The 24,718-nt window shown below is 40.9% G+C and overlaps 1 protein-coding gene and 1 pseudogene across 1 annotated transcript in view; both read right to left on the bottom strand.

The window, feature by feature from the left end:
* The window catches only part of Pde7a (phosphodiesterase 7A), an 87,574-nt gene extending 62,973 nt beyond the window's left edge, over positions 1 to 24,601 (bottom strand). The window contains exon 1 of the mRNA XM_055603375.1: positions 24,444 to 24,601. Coding sequence (XP_055459350.1) covers positions 24,444 to 24,581 — 138 coding nt within the window. The 5' untranslated portion in view covers positions 24,582 to 24,601. The remainder of the gene's footprint in view (positions 1 to 24,443) is intronic.
* Positions 15,598 to 15,862, bottom strand: LOC129673655 (non-histone chromosomal protein HMG-14-like; annotated as a pseudogene).
* Positions 24,602 to 24,718: the final 117 nt, after the last annotated feature.

Genomic DNA, 24,718 nt, shown 5'->3' on the forward strand with positions numbered 1-24,718 from the left:
AGATACACGGACTCATAGGACAATGCTGTGATGACTGCCCTCGTCTAAAGTACTGTATGGTATAACATACATGTGTATGCACATGAACACGTTTTCACACATAAACAAGTTTTCAGAAAATGCCTTTTTGTTTGTTTGTCTTTGTTTTTTTCAAGACAGGGTTTCTCTGTGTAGACCAGACTGGCCTTGAACTCACAGAGATCTACATGCCTTTGCCTCCCAAGTGCTCGGATTAAGGGTGCACCACCATTGCCTGGGCAGAAAATGTTAAAAAAAAAAAAAATAGGGAACTAGTAAAAAGTTACCTTGAAAATTAGGTTTTCCTTTTTAATATCACTGTTTTTAATTTGTGTGTGTGCATGTGCATGCAAGCGAGCAGGGGAAGAGAGAAAAGGAGAGGGAGAGAGAAAAGGAGAGGGATTGAGAACACTCGAGTAAGTAGAGGTTGGAGGACAACTTTTAGGAACACAATTGATCCTTTCACCATGTGGTTGCAGGGTTTGAGCAGCAAGTTTTCACTTACTGCGCAATCTCACCAGATTAATTCTATCATTAAATTTACCATTTCAAATACACAGTAATAATGGGAAAGCCTATGATTCTAGTACCCAATAATTTAAACTCTAACTTAAAGCTCTAACGTTAGAAATCTAAGCTTATTTAAGAGATCTTGCAAAAGGGCATTCTTTGGCAACACTCAGTTGCCCTGCATTTCTTTCCACATATACTTCAAACAGAAAACTTTTATTACTTCATTTTAAAAAATTTTTTTTGCTTTTATTTCAGATGTGACTGTTGTGCCTATTACATCTGTGCATATGTCATGCAGTGGCCATGGAGGCCAGAAGAGCACATCAGATCCCCTTGGAAGAGGAGTTACGGACAGTTGTTAGGAACCATGTAGGTGGTGGATATCAAATCAGAATTCTTGTAAGACCGAGCCGTCACTTGGCCTATATTTATGTCATCTCTGAAGTACCTGAGCTTAATCGCTAAAGTGAAAAAATACAGTTTAACAGGCAAACATAAGTAACACATTTTTAAAACAAATAAAACACCTGTACAGACTGGAGCACTTTATTCTAAAAATTCTTTTATTTTGAAAATTATATATTTATTTCATATTAAAGTTCTTAATAAAATTTAACAATGAAAACAGTCCACATATTTCAGTATATACTGGGACACAACACTGGACTCAAGAGATAAAATTATGTATTGCTAACAGATTCGTTCAAAGAATAACATAGAATGAAAGATTTTAATGTTGAAAAAAAAAAGTAATAAAAGCCAGGCAGTGGTGGTGCACACCTTTAATCCCAGCACTCTCAGTGCAGAGGCAGGAGGATCTCTGTGACTTCAAAGCCAGCCTGCTCTACAGAATGAGTTCCAGGTCAGCCAAGGCCACATATAGAGAGCCTGTCTCAAAAAAACAAACAAAAACCAAACAAAAAAATAAGTCATGATTTGGTTTCAGATACCACACTACAACCTTCTTTTAAAAAACTACCACTTGAATTTTGTTTTCCTATCAAAGTCTATCCAGTCATATACAAAGGCTCTAAAATACACCTGACTAGAATCAATTTTGTTCACCAACTTGAGGCCAAAGCAAAATTTCACAAGTTCAACTAAGAAACCTCACACAAACCTTGCTGTGTATGGAGGCAGACACTAATAAAAGTTGAAAATGTAAAATGCCATTGTTTTCCTCATGATTTTGCTTTGGAAAATTACAGATTTCTGTTTTGTTTAAAGCAAAAACATGCTACACATCATATATACTTCGAATTATTATTGTCAAATAAATATTATTTAAATTTTTTGTTTTGATTTCTAGTATAGTCATGCATAAAGTAAAAAAATGTAAAAGCTTCTTGGAGTCCTCAGTAAAGAAAGAAGGGTAAAGAGCACGATGGGTCAGCGGTTAAGAGCACGATTTGTTCTTGCAGAGGACCTGAGTTCAGTTCTCGATGCTTATGTCAGGCAGCTCACATCCACCTGTGTGATTCCAGCTCTGGGACACCAGACACCTTCTATAAAACTTCCTCTACGCAGACACAAACACAAACACACACACACACACACACACACACACACACACACACACACAGCTACACACATACAGAATCTTCAAAAAATAATACAAACAAGTCTTGAATCTAAAAATTCTGAGAATCATCATCATAGTTTACCTTCCAAAGAAGTAAATAAATGTGTGAGAACAAACACTGGGAAGGAAGTAAAAGATTCTATCAAGAGGATTTCTATCCAAAAAGATTCCTATCAGACATAATTCAATTGTTTAAAAGAAGAAATGAGGAAACACTAATTTTTGGTCTTTTATATTAACTTTTATACTGACATTTCTGATTTTAAATATTTCTTACAAAGCAGATGTGGTGGCTACAAATTATCACAGCATTTGTTTGCAGGGATGCATTTATTTCTTCTTGTTTTTTCTAGCTTAGTTTTGCTAACTGCAGAATTTTCCACAGGCGGATTCTCTTTGGATGTTACTTGGTTGCCTTCTGGCCTCCACTGATGGACAAGGAGTCATCCACTAATCAGTCACATCGCAACTCAGCTCTTCGCTTTCTGACAGTCATCTTTCTACAAACCCTGACTGCTCTCTCTGGGCTAGAAACAGAAGCTCGAGACTAGTAAAAGGACCTCTGGGAGCCAGCCCATCTCCTGATCTGAGCAACACCAGTGAGTGGCCAGGTGCTCTGAGTGGGTGTTCCTGTTCATAACCCAGACTTCAGGATGCTTAGGCATGCATCTTACAACTTGAGACAGAGCCTGATCACAGCCCTTCAAAGGAACTGCTGAAGACTTATCTATGTATTACTGAGGTCATTAGTCTCCCAAAGTAAAACATCTGGTCACCATACATAGCTGGGAACCATGCAGCGGATAGGGACTAGTTTTGGATCCTGGGCTGTCTAGCTGTGTGGGCTGTAGGCTGGTGATGCCCTCAATCTGACCCTGTCCCTTCATCTGCAGAACAGGCCCAATAACTGCTGTCTCTTGGCATTCCCAAGAGAATGAAAGTAGGGTAAGTCCTCAAGGGCCTGCACCTGCTGTGCTTCTCACTCTTAGAGGAGTAACCCAGGTCCCTGTGGGTCAGAGTTGCTGCAGGGAACTTTCATTTCAGGTATGCATGCTTCAGTTTTGGATTTTCATTTGAATTTTTAACAGTTTTACTTTGGAATACATTATATGCAGAAAACACACAAAGCTAGCACAGAGAGGTCCTAAAAATACTTCCTGACGTTAACATTTTGCCTTAGTATGTTATACGTATCATGTGCACATGTCTATGTGCACATTCATACGTAGGCATGGGCATTCACAAACACACAACATAAATCACTTACTATAGTATAATTATCAATTAAGTTACTCACTATTTAGATCTCACTTATCTCTCCAACATTTTTTTGTTTCTGGGTCCAATACAGGATATCATTTGCATTCTGTTACCAGATCTCTTCGGTCCACAAGAAGTGCTCTCATGGAAGGATCCTAACCATTTTTTTTTTTTTTTTTTTTTAGGTTTTGGAGGTCAAAAATAGTCACTGCATTATATCAAAGTGCTTTTTTGTGGTTTTCTTTTTCTTCTAATTTCTATATTCTTACTGAAAATATCTATACATTTACTTATTACACTCTTTAGTTATTTAAATACAGTTTCCTTTAATCCTTTTAACATGTTTCTAACAGTTAAAGCCTTTACCAGACCCACTATTTGGGGACAGAAACAATAATGCTGGTTAGCCTAGCAATTTTGTCATTACTGTTAAACCCAGGCCAGCCCTAAATTCACTCCAAACTTAATAACTAAAATTAATGTTTGAAGTGATAGTAATGGGCACAACCCCTAAATATATGTCATAAAACACCCTTTCTAAATCTGGGCTATCCCATAAGAATCATTAGCCTCTGTGGCTACAGTCAGAATCAAGACGTCTCCCAGTGAAAATCTATATTGGATTTCAAAGAATTAGTATCCACAACTGTAAAATAAATACCCAGCAGGGTATTAGAGCAGATGCTGAGACTCACAGCCAAACTTTGGACAGAGTGCAGTGAATCCTTCTGAAAAAAATATTTATTTATTACAGTTTATTCATTTCGTATCCCAGCTGTAGCCCCCTCCCTAATCCCCTCCCAATCCCACCTGCACTCCCTCTTCACCTCCCATGCCCCTCCCCAAGTCCACTGATAGGGGAGGTCTTCCTCCCTTTCCCTCTGACCCTAGTCTCTTAGGTCTCATCAGGACTGGATGCACTTTCTTTCTCTGTGGCCTGGTAAGGCTGCCCCCACCCATACCTCAGAAAAGACCCCTGGACCTGGACGGAAAAGGAGCTCTACAAGAACAACAGAACCAAAAAAATCTGGGCCCAGGGGTCTTTTCTGAGGCTGAAGTTCCAACCAAGGACCATTCATGGAGATAACCTAGAACCCCTTTACAGATGTAGCCCATGGTAGGGACTATCTCTGACATGAACTCAGTGTCTGGTTCTTTGATCACCTCCCCCTGATGCTTCTTCCGTTTCAATTTATTCATAGCCTTGTATTTTATAACAAGCATATACTAATTCTAGCCCACAAAATCTGAGTTACTTTATTAAGTTCTGTTTAAATATCACTCAATTCTTCTTATAGAAACAAATAACAAACATTTGCTGTTTACATCTTAGAGATGCAGCTTCCTATCCTAAGTCCAGGTGTACATTTATTGCTCAAGCAGAGAAGCAGTTCCCAGTCCCTGCCACCGATCCACCAGACCCACAGCCCCCACTGCAGCCCCACCACAGTCCTGTGGAAGGCCCCGTGGCCACCCTCACAGCCTCTCGCAGCCCTCACCCACCGTAGCCCTGCAAGTCCCCTCACAGCAGCACAGCGCAGAAAGCTCCGCTGGAAAGAGCTCAGTTCAAATCCCAGAAGCCCCTCTCACAGCTGTGCTGCTACCGACATCTGGCTTTTCTAAATCCAACTACATTCTTTTCCTTTTTTTTTTTTTTTTTAGTATTAAAAAAAAATGTATGTGTATGTGTGCTTTGTCTGTATGTCTGTTTAACACCTACGTGCTGGTACCCACAGAGTTCATAAGGAGATGGTTCCCCTGGAACTGGAGTTACAGATTATGTGGGTGCTGGGCGTCAAAGCCAGAGACTCCGGAAGAGCAGTCAGTGCTTTTAACCATTGAGCCATCTGTGCAACCCCTAATTCCAGTAAATTCTTATGCGAGATTTACATAAATTTAGAGTTAAACTAAAGACAGGTAGAAAGAGGACAAACATGAAAATATGAAATGACAAAGTAATTTGAGAGTGACCCTAACAGAAGCTTATGGTGGCCTGTGTTCTGACCTAAGAAGGAGATGAGTCTTTCTTATTCCTCTGTCCAGAACCTTAATCTGTTGCACACCAGAGACAGCAAAGTGGATGTGCAGAGGCAGCAGGGGAAATAGAAGCACATAGCAGGTAGAGACAGACAACTAAGGGACATGTGCCAAATGTCAAACAAAACAAGGGATGATATAGATGAGGGAAATTATTTTACACGAGGAGGACAAAAATATTCTGCAAATACTGGCTGGGACTGAGTGGCAAAGAACCATGGGAGAATTTTGAGCCTTAATGGAGGGACACTGGCAGACAGAAGAGAGCACCATGAAATATGAAGAGGAGGAGGGTAGGTTTACACCATGAAAAACAAACACACAGAGCAAAATTTGAGACAATCAAAGCTATTTGTGTTCATTTCTTATGGCTGCTATACCACAGTACTACAAATTGGATGAGTTAAAACAAGAGAAATTTATTTTCCCCAGTTCTTGAGGATGAAGGTCAAAAACTCAAAGGAGTGGCAGGACTGTGTTCCAGGAGGCTCCCTCTTTCCGGTTCCTGAAAACCCAACAAGCCTTGGTCTTGCTGGTATACGGCTGCCCCATACCAGCTCCGTGCATACAGATCCACTCTGCTTTCTTTTTCCAGTGCATCTGGTCTCTACGTGGCCACAAAGACACCTGTTACTGAATTTAGGTTTTGTCCAAGTAACAAATGCTCTCACCTAACATAACTATAGATCTAAAGATACTTACCCTAAGGTCACATTGCGAGGCTCCTGCCAGAATTATTGATGTACAGTATTTGACCACTATATTAATCAACACGACAGTGACCTGCTTTAATTGTACTTATTCATTTTTTTTTAAAGCTAATACAGAAGAAACCTAAGGAAATCTTGGGTTTCTTCACAGAAGTTTCATTCATGTTACTCTACTTTGTCGTTGTCTGTTCCCCTCCCTCACTGTTTTCCATCACTCTCCCCATTCTACCTGGCTCTTCTGCTTTCCTTTTATACTGTAATCTATTACTTTATTTTTCACCTCAAGTTCTGTGACCCTCTCCCCCTCACATAAGCACACACAAACAGATGCACATACAATTTTAAATTTAGGTTCTACATGAGAGAAAGCAGGCAGTATTTCTGAATCTGCATATTTTACTTCCCGTAATGATTTCCAGTTGTGTCCATTTCCCACCCAGTTTCACTGTCTTTTTAAAGTGGTCATTCTGCTCTAAAAATGGTCCAGACTTCACAGCCAAAACCAGGTCTCTTTCCAGCCTCCCCAGGAAAGAATCCCGAGCTCTCTTCAGGTGCCCTTCAGCTCTGCAGTTCATACTGGGGGAACTGAACTCTGCAGTCTGTTTTAACCCCCACATTTTTTAAGACTTTTTAAATTTTATATCCCATACACAGAGATCCTCAAATAGTTTACTAAGTTAAGTTTATACCTAAAATTTCACTTCCAAGTTCTGACATCGGCAATTAAAACTTTTTGTAAATAACCACCATCATACCTTTCCTTTGTCTTCCATTAAGACTGTAGTATTTGCTTCCATACTATACTTAACACACTATGCTTCATGGCCTCAGTTTTCTTTATAGCTGAATTTTCAGGCAAATGAATTTATTTGTGATGCTAGCTCTGACATATAACGTGGAGTAACCACGGATATTAGTGAAGTTAGAAGGGACCACGGCAGGGAGGGGGCACCAACCACAGGAACACTAGAGAGGGGAGTCACGGGACACTGCTGCTATGAAATGGGGAAATGAAGGACTTAACCTGTGGAGGGAGGGGAAACAGCAAGACTGAGGGAGAGGAAGGGGAAAGACGCGTAACACAAAGCCACAGGGAATAATGTTATGTTTATTTAACACACACACACACACACACACACTGTTTAACTGAAGTTACTCCAATTAAGGTTGACAATGCTCCCACAAAACACCATAAACCTTCTGCCTAGGAAACTTTTTGAGTTGCTGCTTGGGAGAGTCCAAGAGACCTCCAAACAATGCAGACACTGCTGTTGCTCTTGCTGCTTTGCAGAAAATGCCCTTCAGTCTTTGCTAAAGACAGACAATCCACACTCTCCTGGAAGCCTCCTTACTAAGGACTGGCTCACAGTGTTGAAGGAGCCACACAACCTGCCAGGGAGAACAGAAACCACTGGCCCTCCCCTGTAGCACCAGCAAACCACAATAACCAGCACAGCAAGACAGTCTAAAAGGTGCAACAGCGGCACTTACATCATGGAGGTGACCAAAACCTAACTGGACTTAAGGCCTGATCAACAGGAGGGAATTCATGCCTGGCACTGTAAATTTAGCCACCTACCACTGGCTGGTTAGGTCAGGAAACCTAGAGAACCTGTTATGTCCAGTCTCCTGAACAGTTAACTATATTCCAAGAACATCTCCTTATACCCACAGGTTAGTGAAACTCTCACTCCTCACCAAAGAATTTCTTTTTGCAGAAGACAGAGATCATTTCAGAACGCCACAGCTGGTCACAATGTAGAGGACAGCCGACTGTGGGATGCCCAACCCAATAAAGACACTTACAACACAACCCTACACTTTGGGCATAGGGACACAGTGGGAAACTGGGAGAAAGATTTTACAGACCAGAGGAGGAGGAAGTTTGCTATGAGGTAGTCTTAAAACAAAAATCCCCCATAACGCCCCCCCCAAAAAAAAACACAGTGTGTATGGGAGTGGTGGGGAGGTGGAGGGTGTTCCTGGGAGGAGTAGGGTATATGTGTGAATATGATCAAGATACATTGTGCGGAATTCTCCAAGACTAAAAACCACTGTAAAAAGTTAAACTTCTAAATGTGAAGAGGCTGAAGAATACTTGTCCATCCACTTGAATAAAATTTACCTATATCTATAGTTAAAACCAGGCTCAGGAATACAGTTGTGAATATAATACTATTTTATTAACTAGAGTCCAATCTTTTCATAATTTCAAAACTACTTGAACAATGTTCAAACTGAACTAATAAATGCAAATCATTTTAAAATGGGAAGGTTTCAAAGAATGTCTTTGTTGATTTTTAGCTTACAAAAAAAGTTCACATTATGTAACAAAAAATCAAAGTACAAAGACAGTAAAATGTGCCACAATTTTCTTTACTCAAAGATAGCTCCATTATCATTATATTGAACAACCTTACAAATTTGGCATAAGCATACATTAGTATCTATAACATTATTCATGATTTTACTTACAAATATAGATACTACCTAGAAAGGTACATTAAGAAGCTAGGCATGGTAGCATATACCTGCCATTTCAGAACTTAGAAGGTGGAGGCAAGTTTAGGGCTGAATACTGAGACACCTCAAAAATACCCTTACTCCCTCAAAGGAGGAGGGGGGAAGGAAGGAAAGACAAGCAGAAAACATTTACCATTTTCAACACATTTATTCCCTCACTCAAATGGTTGTTTAATTTTTCCATGATAAACATGGCTAGATGGCATCATCTCATCAAATACTGCTTTCTGTTTAATTACAATGCCATCAATTGAGTTGGGATGTAGTTAATTGGTTGAGTGCCTGCCTAACAGGTCTAAAGCCCAGGTTTTTATCTTAGCACTGGAAAGATAAATACTATGATTTTAACCATTTCTCCACAAGTGAACACTGAAATACCCGTCATTTAATGTTGTTACCAAAAATCTATGTACAGGGCTGACAAGATGACTTCGTAGGTAAAGATTCTTGCCACCAAGCTTGATGACTTGAATACATTTCCCAAAAGTCACTTGGCAGCAGGAAAAAACTGACTCCTGCAAGTCATCCTTTGACTTCCATACACAAGGTAGCATTCACAGGCACAGGCAAATGCGTGCACATTTATGCACACACACACATATATGCTTAAATCTTCTGACAGTTATTAACAAGTATTCTTGTTTTCTTAAGAATCAGATGGTATTGCTCTTGTTAAAATTGATATTTTTACGTTTTTATTGTTTTTCTTGAAATAAACGTTCACAATGAACTGACACACGAACACAGAAGAGACTGAAGAAAATATTAAAATTGCAAAGAAAAAACCTGCACTACTCTCCACTTCACACATAGCGAATATACAGTGTTGACAGTAAATGCTGTGCATCATCAATATTCTTTTATTCCCAGGGGTGAAAAAACATCATTCAGAAATTAACTTTAAAATACTAGCGAGATAAGTTTCTTTAAGAAAGGTTATCTTTATTGTATTCCACATAAACCTGACTTCAGCAAGTCAAATGCTGTGTCTCCATTCATATATAATACTTGCAACAACTCTGCTTTGTCTCTGTTATATTTTAATTAAAAGTAGCTGAGCTATTTTTAGAATTAGGTGTTTGCAGTCTAACGTTTTCTAATACTCACTGGTCTCTAAACATATGCTTGATCAATGTATTAAAGATTTGTCACTTAATTAAACAAATTCTTCCACTTAAAAGAAATCCTATAGACCAATCCTTTTATAGGAAGCCTATGATCAGGGATAAAAGCAATACAGTGAACACAGACTGAACTAAGTTCACACTTCTTTGCTTTCCAGTTGTGTAACCCTTACACACTCTGTATCTTTGACCTGTAACAATTAAACCTCTACAATGGAATTAACCCATCCCTTTCAAGTCTTCAAATTCTAATTCCATCCCTACAGTCAAGAAAACAGTTAAGACTATGAATAATCAACCCCAGGGAAAATGTCAGGTGGGATGGCACACAAATGTAACCCTAGCATTTCAGAGATAGAGGCAGGAGGATTCCAAAACCAAAGCCTGGGCTATGCAATGATTCCTCCCTTACACCTCAGTAAAGGGAAGAAACATGACACATAAGCCTGTTTATAGAGAATAAAGTAACAGTAAGAAGGTGAGACAGATCAAACACAGCAAGCAGCAGCTCTCATTACATCAGGAAAACTCCTGAAGTCTCCAGGGGACTGATTAGTTCCTCAATTTCCATCTTAAAATTTCTCTTTCTTTTTTGAGTACTTGTTATTTATATTGTGTGTGTGAGAGTGTGTGCATACTTGCACAGGTGATGGTCAAAGGACATCTTGCAGGAATTTGCTCTCTCTTTTCACCATGTGGACTCTGGGAATCACACTCAGGTTGTCAGGCTTGGTGGCGAGTGCCTTCACCCACCATGCCATCTTGCTAGCCCATACCTATATAATGTTCTAGAAACATTTTGGTGACACACATATTGCTTCTCCTTTGTTTGCACTTCCTGTCTCTTTTAACTCCTTCCTCTTCTCAGGGTCTTCATCAAAATATTTTTAATGAGGTTACTTGTAAGTATGTGTGTACAAGTGTCTGTGCGTGCACAGAAATGTGCAAGTACCCACAGGTCAGAAAGAAACATGTGGTCACTCGGAGCTACAGTTAAAAGGTGCTCATGGATGGTCAGACTTGGGTACTTAGATCTACTCTGCAGGCCTCAGGACCAGGCACAGCAAGCGCTCTTACCTACTGAGCCATCTCATCTCTCCAGCCCTGGTTTTGAAACTGACTGTAGAGTAAGTTCTGTCTTGAGGTTTGTCTAACAATGCCTTGGGAACCAGAGGAGTATTTCAACATATTCAAGGCAGAAAAAAGACTAAACACAAGGCATCAAAACTTTTTTCTAAGTCTCTAATTCCGTGAAAATGTAGTTGCTAGCTGACAAAGAATAAAAATGGTTTGGATAAGGAACACTATTACACATAATTCAGAACAATAAGCAGTATTACTAAAACAGCATATTTATGATCTACCAATTTTTTAAAGAGCTGTTGTCTAAAGTTAGGTTTTTATTGCTGTGAAGAGACAACAAGGCAACTACTATAAAGGAAAACAGTTAACTGGTTCTGACTTACAGTTTCAGAGGTTTAGCCCACTATCATTACGGTGGAAAGCAGAGTAGTGTGCAGGCAGATATGGTACTAGAAAAGGATCTTGAGAGTTCTACATCTTGATGCGCAGGCAGCAGGAGACTGTGTGCCACACTAGGCACAGCTTCAGTATGTAAGACCTTAAAGCCTGCCCCCAAAAGAAGACATTTCCTCCAACAAGGTCACACCTAACAGTTAAAGTCACACCTCTTAACAGTGCCACTCCCTGTGGGCTGGGCCAAACATTCAAACATGAGCCTAATGGGGGACATTCCTATTCAAACCAACACATTCCACTTCCTGGCCCCCATAGGCTTATAGCCATAACATAATACAAAATGCATATAGTCTAACTTCAAATGTTCCCATAGTCTATCATGGTCTCAACAATGTTTAAAAATCCAAAGTTCAAAGTCTCTTCTGAGATTCATGCAATCTCTTAACTGTAATCCCCTGTAAAATAAAAATCAAAAATCATATACTTCCAATACTTTATGGCACAGGATATGTATTATCATTCCAAAATGTGGGGAAGGGAGCAGACTGAGGAAATATTGGACCAAAGCAAGATCAATAAAGAGCTGGGCAAACTCTGCATCTCCATGTCTGATGTCAAAACACTCTTCAGATCTCCAATTCCTTTCATCTTTGCTGATTGCAACACACTTCTTTCTCTTGGGCTGGTCCCATTCCCTGTTAGCAGCTTTCCTCGGCAGGTATTTCAAGAATCTGGCATCTCCAACATTTTGGGGTCTCCAAAGCAATCCAAGTTTCACCTTCATAGCTTCACACAATGCCTTCTCTAGGCCTCCATTCAGGGACACCCTTCACACATACCTGACCTCAGCATCTTTCCTTGGTCACAGAGGGAAATCACATAATCACTTTCTTCTATCCTTGACTCTAAAGCCAGAACCACATGGCAGAAGCTGCCAAGCTCTGCTGCTTGCTGGGGATGGAACATGGCTCCTTGTTCAATTACATCTTCCCTAGCTTTCTGTTTTCTGTGGTTTCCTTCACTGCCTAAGTCTGGCTGTCACGGAACTTGCTCTGAATACCAGGCTGGCATTGAATGCTGAGATATGTATGCCTCTGTCTTCTGAGTGCTGGGATTGAAGACTTGTGCTACCACACCTGGTCCTAAGCTTGTCTTTAATTCATTTTCACAAGATGAAATTTAGCTGGGTAGGATTTTGCCCTAAGGTCACCACTCCTCTAATTTCATTTAATATCTTTAATCTGTTTATTTCTTTGAACACAGGATTTAAATCCATTCTACTTTCTGGTGTCACTTTAGTACTTGAACTTATATTTTTTTCTTCCTCCATTTTATCAAAAAGCTTTTTTTAAAAAATTTATTTTATATATATAAGTGCTCTCTCTGGATATATCCCTGCATGCCAGAAGAGAGCATCAGGTTACAATATAGATAGTTGTGAGCCACCATGTGGTTGCTGGGAACTGAATTCAGGACCTCTAGAAGAGTAGACAACTCTCCAGCTTTTCATAGTAGTTACCCACACAACAGAGTCTACACTAGGCTGTTTTGAGATTTCTCTGCCAATGCAATTTATCTAAATCTTTTCACTTTAGCCTCAAGCAGACTCTATAAGAGCAAAAAGCAGCCAGATTCTTCATCAAAATATCACAAGAACCATCTCTAGGCAACTTTTTGAGCCAGGCCCCCCACAATTCAAATCACCCTCAGCACCACTGTCTATCATGCTTCTAGTAGGATGGCCCATTAAGTACCACTTAAACTATTCCTCTGCCTTTCTAATCCAAAATCCCCAAATCCACATTCCTCCAAACAAAACATGGCCAGGCCTATCACAGCAATACCCTAGTTGCTGCTACCAACTTCTGTCTCATTAAAGGTTTTATTGCTCTTCAGAGACACCATGACAAAGGCAACCCCTATAGAGGACAGCACTTAATCTGGGCTGACCTACTGTTCCAGAGGTCAAGGCGGGAGGCATCGTAGCATGCTAAAGGAGCTGAGTTCTACATCTGGATCTGCAGGCAGCAGAAGGAGACTGTGTTCCACGTTGGGTACAGCTTGAGCATAGGAGAACTCAAAGCCCACCTCTACAGTGACACACTTCCTCCAACAAGGTCATACCTTCTTTAACAAGGCCACACCTAATAATAGTGCCATTCCCCATGGGCCAAGCATTTAAACACATGCTTCTAAGGGGTTCATTCCTATTCAAACCACCACAGATGTATTTGCTTTTATTTTATGTGCATTCGCACACCCCTGTGTTTGTGCCATGTGCATGACTGGTGTCATGAAGTTAAGACAGTGGAGAGATGCTATATGGGTTCTGGGAACTGAAACTGGTCACCTGGAAGACTAACAAGTACTCTTAACCACTGAGCCATCTCTCTAAATTTTAAATTTAGTTTCAGAGCTGGGTGTGGTGGCACAGACCTTTAATCCCAGCATTTGGGAGGTAGAGGCAAGTGGATCTCTGAGTTTGAGTTCCAGGACAGCCAGGACCACACAGAAAAACCTTGTCTCAAACAAACAAACAAACAAATTCTGTCACAGTTGAATCTGACATATATTCTAAGTTCTAGGCAGTAAAGGACTGATTCTGATTCTAGCCTTGTACTATCCCAGCATGGTGCTGTTAGCAGTCAGTAGACTCTTTAAGTGGTAAGACTTCTTGGGAGGTATTCAAGTCAGGCCCTTACAGGGGAGCAGTTGGATTCCAGCATTTTCCCTAACTTCTTGGGCAAGAAAGGAATTCTTACTGTAATATGGGCCCTCAATATGAAGTGCTGTCTCACCACAGGCTCAAAAGCAACAGTCAATTGATCATGCATTGAAATACACAAAATGTGAACCAAAATAAACCTTTTCTCTTTATAAGATGCTTGTTTCTGGTATTTTGTTATTGTAATGAAAAGCTAACAAAATTTCAATATTAAGGTAAAAAGGGAACAGAATAAATGCAAGGCTCCATATTTTCTAGTGATGAATATAAATGGATAGATGAGATAAATGAAATCAAAACCATCTGTACCATTGAAAATGTATCTCTGGCAAAATTTTATTTTAGTATATATTAAAAATTCTGTGACCCACATTTTCTTTTTTGACCGTTTCTTTAATTTTCTTTTTTCAGATGTAATTTTTTTAATTTTTATTTTTTATAAGTTATTCACTTTATATCCTGATTATAGACCCCTCCCTCATCTCTTCCCAGTCCGACCCTTCCTCCCTCTTCCCCCCCATCCTCAGAAAGGGAAGTCCTCTTCCCCTATCATCTGACCTAGCCTATTAAGTCTCATCAGGACTGCATGAATCTTCTTCCTCTGTAGCCTGATAAAGCCACTTTGCCAGGAGAGAGTGATCAAAGAGTAGGTAACTGAGTCCATGTCAGAGATAGCCCCTGTTCCCCTTACTAGGGTACTCACATGAAGACTACGCTGCCTATGGAGGTCTAGGTACTCTCCATGCATGGTCAGTCCTTGGTTGGTAGATCAGTCTCTGCGGGCCTCCCTGGGCCCACATCTGTTGGCTTTGTTGGTCTCTTTGTGGAGCTCCTGTGACCTCCAGGTCTTTTTTCTTTCTTTGTTTCTTTTCTTTTTTTTTTTTTTTTTTTCTTTTCTTACTCTTCCACAACTGAGATTTTACTGGCTGAGGAGCAGAGTACACAGACATTTCAATTTTTAACACAAGTACTCCAAATCTAAAGTTACACATTGTGTTCACTACCCAAATGAAGAATCATGATGTTCCAGCCTCAAATTTGACACGTTTTCCTTAAGGCCTCACATACAATCAAATACTCACAATTCTCAACTCCACTGACCCACAATTTTATGCCACATACAATACAAACTCAAAACTTTCATCTTTCACAGCACATTATCACCATTGTTAGGAAACTGGACTGCCATGACTAGAGACATTATAGTTCTGACAGGGCAAAAACCAAGGAGTGGTTTTTTTAGGTTCCACTAAAACCATGGACCAGATAGAACTGAAAATATTCCAGACACAAATGCACGATGGAGATTCCAAATTGCTGTTTAGTATGCTCTGTATTGTAGGATATAAAACTAGCCCCCTCTACGGAATTTTATGGTGACCCCCGAGATACTCACAGCTTCTCCCGAATCAGTATCCTGCTATTTTCTGTCTTAGACAACCAGCGAATGACTTAACCTCTTAAAAAATCATTTACACTTAAAAAATGGGATAAATGGTATTCTGCCACCTCTTAAAAATGTTTATAGAACTACTAAAAACTCGAATTTAGAAAATAGTTGACAAAAATATTTCTCTGGATTATGCAGGAAGGGAGGCAGGGACCACTGACAGACATGATGGATGGTTAGTCGGGCTTGGCTTCTTTCTCTTCTTCAGAGGCTGGACTCTGATTCTCTGTCTCTCCGTTTTCTGCAGGCAGATGTGCAGGTTGCTGGTCAGCCACTTCAGCCTGTTTGCCCTTTGCTCCCCTCTTCCCTTTTGTTTGCATTCTTTTGATCTGATGATTTATCCTTTCCCCGTGGCCTTTTTACACTTCTTGTCCACCTTGGCCTAGCAGAGCAGCGCTTGGGCTCTGCCTTCACTGCTCTAACAGTGCTAACCTTCCTCATAGGGCGGTGTGGGGTGGGAGACGCGTGGGAGTGACGCGTGGGACTTGGAGTCTGTCACACATCTGCGCTGCCTAGCTGCTGCTGCACAATATGCTGCGAACTGCCGTGAGGGAGCCCCTCCAGGTCTTTCTCTCCCTCCCTGCATTCTACCAAAAGTTTGGCTGAGTCGAAACAGGGTTTCTCTGAGAAACATTGGCTGTCCTGGACTCCACAGACCAGGCTGGCCTCAAACTCACAGTAATCCCTCTGCCTCTGCCTCCCTGAATGCTGGGATTAAAGGTGCATACAACCATGCTTTTTTAAAAATAGGTTTTTATGTACATGAGTGCTCTGTCTTAATATACACCAGAAGAGGGAATCAGATCCCACTACAGTTAGTTGTGAGCCACCATGTGGTTGCTGGGAATTGAACTCAGGACCTACAGAAGAGCAGCCAGTGCTCTTCACCACTGATCTATCTCTCCAGTCTGTGATTTACATTGTAAAAATTTTCTACTACTAGCCATGAGTGCAGTAACAACTCCGACCAAAATAAATCTGGAGTTGTCAGAATCCTGTGTCCTCAGGGAATTTAGGCTGTATTTTCATGCTCTTTGACTTTGAGACAGAGTCTTGACTCTGACTAGCTTCAAACCCACCATGCAGCTGAGACTGACCTTAATCTCCTGATCCTCCTGCCTCTACCTCAGAATGCAGGAATTATAGCTGTCATGTCACCACATCGGCAAGTTTAATATTCTTACATTATAATTGTGTCCTAGAATTCAGAACTAGGTGACCAGTGAAACTCAAGCACTTTTTATTACCATTTACTGTATTCATGAAGCTTACTTAATTTGTGGAAAAAAATATGATGGAATGATTAATAAATGTTTTTAAGTCTAAAGAATACACTGGAATAGTAACTTGTAAAGAAAGTACGAGTTCAGAGAGAAAAAGAAATATAAAGTTGACAGTCATTAATAACTCATGTTTTTAAGAGATAGAAAATGTTGAAATGTTACACATTTAAATTTTAAGGAGACACATTTTAAGTTATGAATTAAGTGACAAATGAAACGTATCACTTACAAATACTAAAACCTGGATGACACTCCTTGGAATAGTGAGCTTAAGGGCTTCAATCTGCCATGAAGCCTGCCCTGCCTCCTCCCTGCTGCCTCTGCTGTGATGCTTCAGACAGGCTAGATGTCCAAGCTCAGTAGACTCCCTGGTATTTTAGAGTTTGTAAGGGCAGAAGTTCCAATTAAAGTCATGAAGGTAGCACTTTCATACTTTATTGAAGAGTCCCATCAAGATCCCTCTTCCAGTCCTCTACCGTTCCCAGCTACTGGTCCTTATTCCATCCATACTCAGCAATTCACTGCGGTGGTTTGAATGAGGATACACCCCCCCCCCCAGCCCCCACAGGCTTATATATTTGAAGCTGTTGCTTGGTTTAGGGAGGATTAGGGGGTGTGGCCTTTAGGAAGAGGTGGGTCACAGGGGCAGGCCGGGCTCAGACTCTGCTGTTCAGGATGGAAGTTCTCAGCTACTGCTCCAGGACCATATCTGCCTGTCTGCTTGCTGCCATACTTCCTGCCATCTATGATGATCATAGACTGGCTCTCTGAAACTATTAGCAAGCCCCAATTAAATGCTTTCCTTTACAAGTTGCCTTGGTCATAGTGTCTCTTCACAGCTACAGAAAAGTAACTAAGACAAATGCTTCACTTGTGGTAAAGTGAAGCAGAAAGGAATACAGACTAAAGTCACACAGACCTGGACTTCTAAGTCACTCCCACACCCAGTTGTATCACCTTGACAAACAACTTAAAGCTTATGTTTTCTCTACATTGGAGACAGTTGACACAGAATGCAGACAGGAAGCAACAGGTAGGAGTATAGGGCAAATCGAGATCTGCCTTTCTTTCTTCTCCTCCTTTCCTTCACAGGACAGACTGCCAGATGCCGGAAGGCAGCAGTGCTCTACCATCCTGCACAGCAATGTCCACCCCCAACTCAACTCCTTCCGGGTGAAACCAGTGTCCTTTTCCCTCCAAATAAAGTGTCTCTAATTTCTTTAGTCACCCATCAAACACACCATTTTCTATCTCTTATCTCTGGGTCACTGACAGCATGATTAGTTAGATCTTCCTTAGAACATGGCCTCTACAATGAAATATTTCCAGTATGCTCTGAAAAGCCCAGGGTGATCAAATGTGTCAAATGCATTTTCTTTACTCATATTCATCAACATTCACAATCCGTGAACCTAAACGTCTGATGATAGTCCACTTACCTTCATAGCAGGTGAAATTAGTAGGAATATGGCAGTTGGAACAAAGATACCTCTATCAAGATACTTAACAGCCCAGGGCTCTATGCTACTGGGCACAAATGGCATCAGCTAAAGAAATCAAACGTGTAGGTTTTACTTCAAAATGAATTATATAATCAACAGTAATTATTATTTTTAGTATTGAAGCAAGGACAATGTATCTTTATTAAACACCATTTTCCACATATCTTGAGTGGTCCAAACCTGTATTTTAGTCTATTCAAAACTTTGAGTAGCGTAGGCTTTGCTGAAATTCAAGTTACCAAGTTAACAATTATCTTCTGAAAGTTAAGAGCCATCTTTACCAGTAGGTGGAGCCATAGAGCAGCAATACAAACTTTCTGCTCAAAGCTGGGCTACAAGCAAAACCCTTGGGTCAACCACAAAAGCAGCAGCACGGGTCCCTTACAAACTGAGTGACTCCCATCCCCTATGGTGAAGAGTCAATGCTAACGACGATTTTGCATAATGCACACTTAGAAACTGATGATAGACGGATTAGGAGTAATTACAAAGGATTGTAGAATATGCAAAAGAAATTTCACTAGAAAAATGCAAATAGTTCAAAGTACACTCCAGAAAGCATACTCTTGCTCACTATAATCAAAACAAGCCCAGAGGTAGCCCATCTACGACACATATCTATAATGTCTGGTGAATATGAGAGATGAAAGGAGAATGATTTTCTCTCTTGGTACAGTGAAAGGACAGAGCCTGTAGAGAAAGCCAAACAATGCTATTAACTTTGACACGAGCTAGTGATTCCAAAGACTTTATCTAGCATGCATGAAGGCATCTATTACAGAGAGTTCATGTACAAAAACAAAAGCTTGGCAGAAAATGTTCAGCATTTGAAGAATGTGCTGCTGATCCATCAACCTGACTCCTATTAATGATCAGTAAGCAATGATCTACACACTTGCTTTGCAGTTGTTTCATTAAAACTCAACTGAACTTTCATGTCCTGAGTCATACCCACATTTCAACTGGCCACCACTACCTACATAGTTGGTGACAATCATCCTGTAACATCACGCTGGAGAGTGCAGAGTACAGATCTATCGACACAATGGACCTTCTCCCCTGCCTCCTACACTTACTACTGGTCTTCAGTCCTTGGCCTAAGGATCATCAGCTACACTGGCTTATACCAGTTTATTACAGGATCCTAGGTGTTTCCTCACACTTGATAACTCCAATACACTAACTACCAATGGATGTTTTTCTCCCTTAAATCTGTATAAAGAGGGTAAAAAAGAAAAAAAAAAAAACTTTAGGACAGCAGGATCAAAGTACTTTTCTTTTTAAATTATGAATTCTTTATATTTCCTAACATCTAATACAAGGACTCCTGTAAGTGTTCTGTATTTGTAAGACTTCGTATGGGCTTTTCTTTGTATGGATAGTATCTTTTAAAAAAGATTTTTCAGTATTGCATACCTGTAATTCCAAAACAGAAATAGGAGAAGTAGAAGCTGAATCCTTAGCTACATAATGAGTTCAAGATTAGCCTGGCTGCAGCCTTCCACAGAGGGCCTCTGACTCTACCCATGAGGGAATCGAAGGAGATACTGAAATTCATAGCCAAAGTTTGGGCAGACTGCAGGAAACCTTATGGAAGAAGGGGGAGATAGAAAGACCTGGAGAGAACAGAACCCAACAAGGAGACCAACAGAGCCAAAATACCTGGGCACAGGGGCCCCTGCAGAGACTTATACTCCAATGAAGGTCCATTCATGGAGAGAATCTGGACACCCCAGCTCAAAGGAAGCCCATAGGCTGCTCAGTTTCCAAGTGGGTTCCTTAGTAAGGGGAGCAGGGTCTGTCTCTGATATGAACTCAGTTGCTGGCTTTTTGATCACCTCCCCCTGGGGGGGGAGGGGTATAGCCTTACCAGGCCACAGAGGAAGACAATGCAGCCAGCCTGATGAGAACTGATAGGCTAGGGATAGATAGTAGGGGAGGGGCATAGAGGGAGGGTGGGTGGGACTGGGAGGAGACGAGGGAGGGGGCTACAGCTGGGATACAAATTGAATAAAGTGTAATAAATAATAAACTGGAGACCTTGTCTCAAACAACCAAAAGTGGGGTGATGGGGAGATGACACAAGAATTCTAAATGAGACATCAAAGGTGACTCATTGTGATATTAATCCCAGCATTTTGAAGCCAAAGCAGGAAGCTTACAGGTTTGAGAACAGCCTGAAGTACCCTGTGAGTTCTAGTACAGTTAGAACAACACAATCAGACTATATATAATAGATTATATCCATATTCTGTAAGCTAACACTTTGTTCAGTAAAAACACATATTCTTATATTTAAAAAATTAAACCTTAAATTACTAACGCAAATAAAATTTGTTCCTATGCCTCTACCTTAGTTACTTTTCTATTGCTCTGGTAAAACACTAGGACCAAAGAAATCTGTTTTGTAGTTCATCATGCAGGGATATTGGGCCAGAGCATGGAGGCAGGTGCAGATGCACAAGCCATGGAGGGGTGCTGGCTTGCTCATGGCTTGCTCAGTCTGTTTTACTCAGAACCTTCAGCCCAAAGGTGACACCACCTAGACTGAGCTGCACCTTTCCTCATTTATCATCCATCAATCAAAAACAAAACAGAAAATGCCCCCAACACAGGCCAGAACCTCAGCTGAGGTTCTCTCTTCCCAAATAACTAGCTGTGTCAAGCTGACATAAAACTAGCCAGCACAACCTCTAAATCTGACTAATCCCTCCAAGTGCAGTACTCCAGCACCCCCACCAACACACCACCTCAACTTTCACATTTACTGAATCATAAACACGTAAAACATCGATGGTGAAGACAGCACAAGTCGTGCCTTCTTTCTTTTCAAATATGAACTTTGTTCTGAAAGACTAATGTTTAAACTCCTCTATGCAACCTGCATTCAAAATGGCAACAAATAGGATCCATTTATCATCCTCACTCTTCAAATAATTCAAGAATCTTGATTTAGTTGATTGAAAAAACATTGCATGACTGGTTTAACATACAATGTCAATGTCAGTGTTGCAGAGGTGAATTCTCCAGGTAAGTTTTACCATTTGAGCACAAAACAACTGTCACACAAATTTTTTTTTTTCTTTCAACTTGGAAAATCTGACTCTGTGCAGGGTTTTGTTTTGTTTTTGTTTTTTTGGCTAATCCCTTTGTTATACAACATTGAAGTCCCTAAGCTAAACATCCCTACAGTGCTTTTAAAAATCTTGCCAGCTTAGGAGAAATTTTCCCATCCATCACTTGTGGTATGTCAGCTGTCAACTTGTGCTTCTATCTGGGTGAATGGCCAGTAGCTGCTTGTAATTCCATTTTATATTTCCTGCTACTTAGGAAAGTCTGCTCAGTCTCACAGGCTTTGAGACGATACTCAAATCTATGTTGATTGCTCAGTCCTGTTTTAAGTTTTACTAAGAGTGTGAGTGAATGTGTGTGTGTGTGTGTGTGTGTGCGCGCGCGCTGAGTGTTTACGGGTGGGGCATCTGCGTGCTACAGTGTAAATGTGGCGGTCACAGAACAACTATGGACTTGAGTGGCCAGGCTTTTATGGTCTGGCATTAAGTGCCTTTGCTACCTGCTCAGTGCCTTTTTCCTGCTTGTTGTCTGGATCATTTTTAAGTCTATAATTTTGAAACCAAATTTTAGATAAATAACCCATTATTGTACTTTGATCTCCTCACACTGTTTCATACTTAAAATTGAAGCTCAGCTGAGTCTGCAGTAGTTTTATCTATTCATTCACTCAAATATTTATTACTCCCTATTATAAGCTGTGCTTCAGTACTGTGGGGAAAATAAAGAACAGGATGATAGCTGGCTTTGAATATATTTTAAAACAAAAAAATTTGTAATTAAAATTCTACTTAGTAACTGAAGAAAAAAATGAAGTCTTTTAAATAATATTGCAAAACCACCTAGACTTCTGCCAAGTTCTGTAACCATAAGCTTAGGAACTAAAGATTCAAGGGTAGTGGAAGCTTGTAATTCAACCACATACTTGTTTTAAAGAGCTCTGAATAAGATTCCAAGATTATTTACCTCCCTTTTCCTATTACCTCTTCCATCTATCCTGTAAGTATTCAGTACCAATACATGATGTACCATTAAGTGATACACAAGGCCTTGATAATGATAACACATCCACCTCAACCTCTGGGTGAGTTTATGAGCCCTGAAACACTAAGCAAACGCTGACCAGGAGAACAGTATTCAGTAAGGAAAATTTTCTGTCTCAAACCTAAGGAGTTCCAACATACTTTCTTAGAGATCTGTAAACTGTTTAGAACTTTTAAGAGCTAGTAAAACAGGTATACTTCTACAGTATTTGCTTTATTTGCCACAATTGTAGATTTAAAATTCCATTACTCATTTAAATCTTTGTCTAGGGATGAACAAAGAAAAAATGGACCTTAAATTGGTCTTTGTGGGTTAATTAAGACACTAGGTAAAAACCCTTGGGATCAAGCTTGCTTTCAATCCCTTGGAATCTTCCCTTTCATTCATTTCCGCCTCAAGAAGCAGGAACACATAGTGCATATTTTATAACTTTATATAAAGAGATTGCCTTTACCTTTTATATGTAACTGAAAAAGGGTGTTTGTTATATTTGCTTATCTGTGGAAGAAAGCAGTATTTTGAAATTAAAAAGTTACTTCCATTAAAGACCTTTATTTACTATTATGAAAAACCTTCCCACCATCACTTTAATATATTTTGAATTCTGAAACTTTTATTTTTGGTTTTTCAAGACAGAGTTTCTTTGTGTAGCCTTGGCTGTCCTGAACTCATTTTGTAGACCAGGTTGGCCTCAAACTCACAGAGATCCTCCTGCTCTGTCCCCCTGAGTGCTGGGATTACAGGCCTGCAGTGTACCACTGTGTCTGGCAAACTGAAATTCTGGAAGTTTAAGATGTGTTAAGCAATAATAAAAATACAGTTCACATACTACCCTTCAAAGTAAGTAGCAAAAGCATTATTTGAAATTCCACTTAGTGTTTTACCCTGAATTTATTAGCATACAACCTTGTATCAAGAAAGAGTCTGATCTTAAACAAGAATTCCTCAAAAAGAAACTCACGTAGAACCTCTTGCTGTATCTATCTTGCAGGCCAAAAACCAAAAAGGAAAATGAAAGACAAATGACAAATAGAGTTTAGTGTAAGCAAAATTTCTAAAAGATACTGTCTATACTACCTGTTTTCAGAAATATCTCGCTGGTGATACAATACAACTGAGTCGATAAAAACCGGTTGCCATAAAAGTTAATACTAAGTAACAGGAAAAAAAATTGAAAACTTCATTTTTCAAAATGATTATTGGGGCCAGTGTGATGGTTCAGGCCTTCTACTTGAAGTCTGACGCAGTGGGATGGATCATGAGTTAAAGGCAAGAGTGGACAATTTAGAAAGTCTCTGCCATAAACAAACATAGAAACGATCAAATGAATGAATAAATGGCTGAGGCTCACTGATTTGGAGTGCTAGCCTAGCAAATGTGAGACTCTAAGTACACTCCTGGCCAGTACCCATCCCAAAAGTAATCTCATAAACTCAGAAGTTCTGGCAGCAGGCAATGAGGGCACTAGATTCATATGCCAACAAAGTAAAATTCTTCTGTCTCTTTATTCTAAATCTGGCAACCAACATTAGCCCAACTACGGAGTTGAGCCAAAAATTTCACAGAAAAAATAAAAATGCTCAGGACAATCGGTGTTGGGCCATCAGAAACAAAGTCCTTTGTGAATACTCATCAGTGGTTTCTCTCCTAAAAACTCCTTTATCAAATCAGAAAATGATTCGAAACCATCAACTTCGCAAACAAGTTCCTGACACCTAGGCCCAAACGCTGAAAGGAAGCAGTTCGGGTGAGGACCACAATGGGACATCTAGGCCCATTGTTCTGAGAACCTCAAGACCAGTGCTGCATGCAAACCCGCACAGGTGTCCGGGAGGACCAGGGGGGCGGGGGCGAAAAGGTGTGCTCGGGGGTCACTGCTAAGGGACAAGGGGCCCAACTTGCATGAGGAATGGAAATAGGAGGGGAAGACAAAGTCACTGCTCGGGGCTAACAGCAGGCTTGACGGGCTGGCACCGGGAGTGGGGGGACCGGGTGTCGCAGAGTCTGTGGGCATTCAGCTCTGCCGAGGGCGAAAGACTCTCGGATGGACAGACCAGCCTACAGAACCTGGGACAAAAGACAAAAGCGCGGAGCGGCTGGTGCGGGCCCCTGGGCGGCGGTTACCTGCGAGAGCTGCCGGGGATGCGAGCAGCCGAAGAGCGCGGAGCTGGAGCTGAAGCTGATGGCTCCTCGGCGGCTGAGGACGTGCTGGGGGACCGGCCTGTCCAGGGGCAGCACCGGCAGCTGGTAGCATACTTCCATCGAACACGCCCGCCTCGCCTCCGCGCGGCGCCCGCCCCTGCGCTGCGAGGGGGCTGCGCTGCGGGGACCCGGGGCCGAGGCGCGCGCGGGGCGGGCGGCGCTGGCGTCGGCGGACGCCTCCCAGCCCTCCGCACCGC

Source organism: Psammomys obesus, unplaced genomic scaffold (genome assembly GCF_907164565.1).
Source record: "Psammomys obesus unplaced genomic scaffold, mPsaObe1.curated_primary_1811, whole genome shotgun sequence".
Lineage (NCBI taxonomy): Eukaryota > Metazoa > Chordata > Mammalia > Rodentia > Muridae > Psammomys > Psammomys obesus.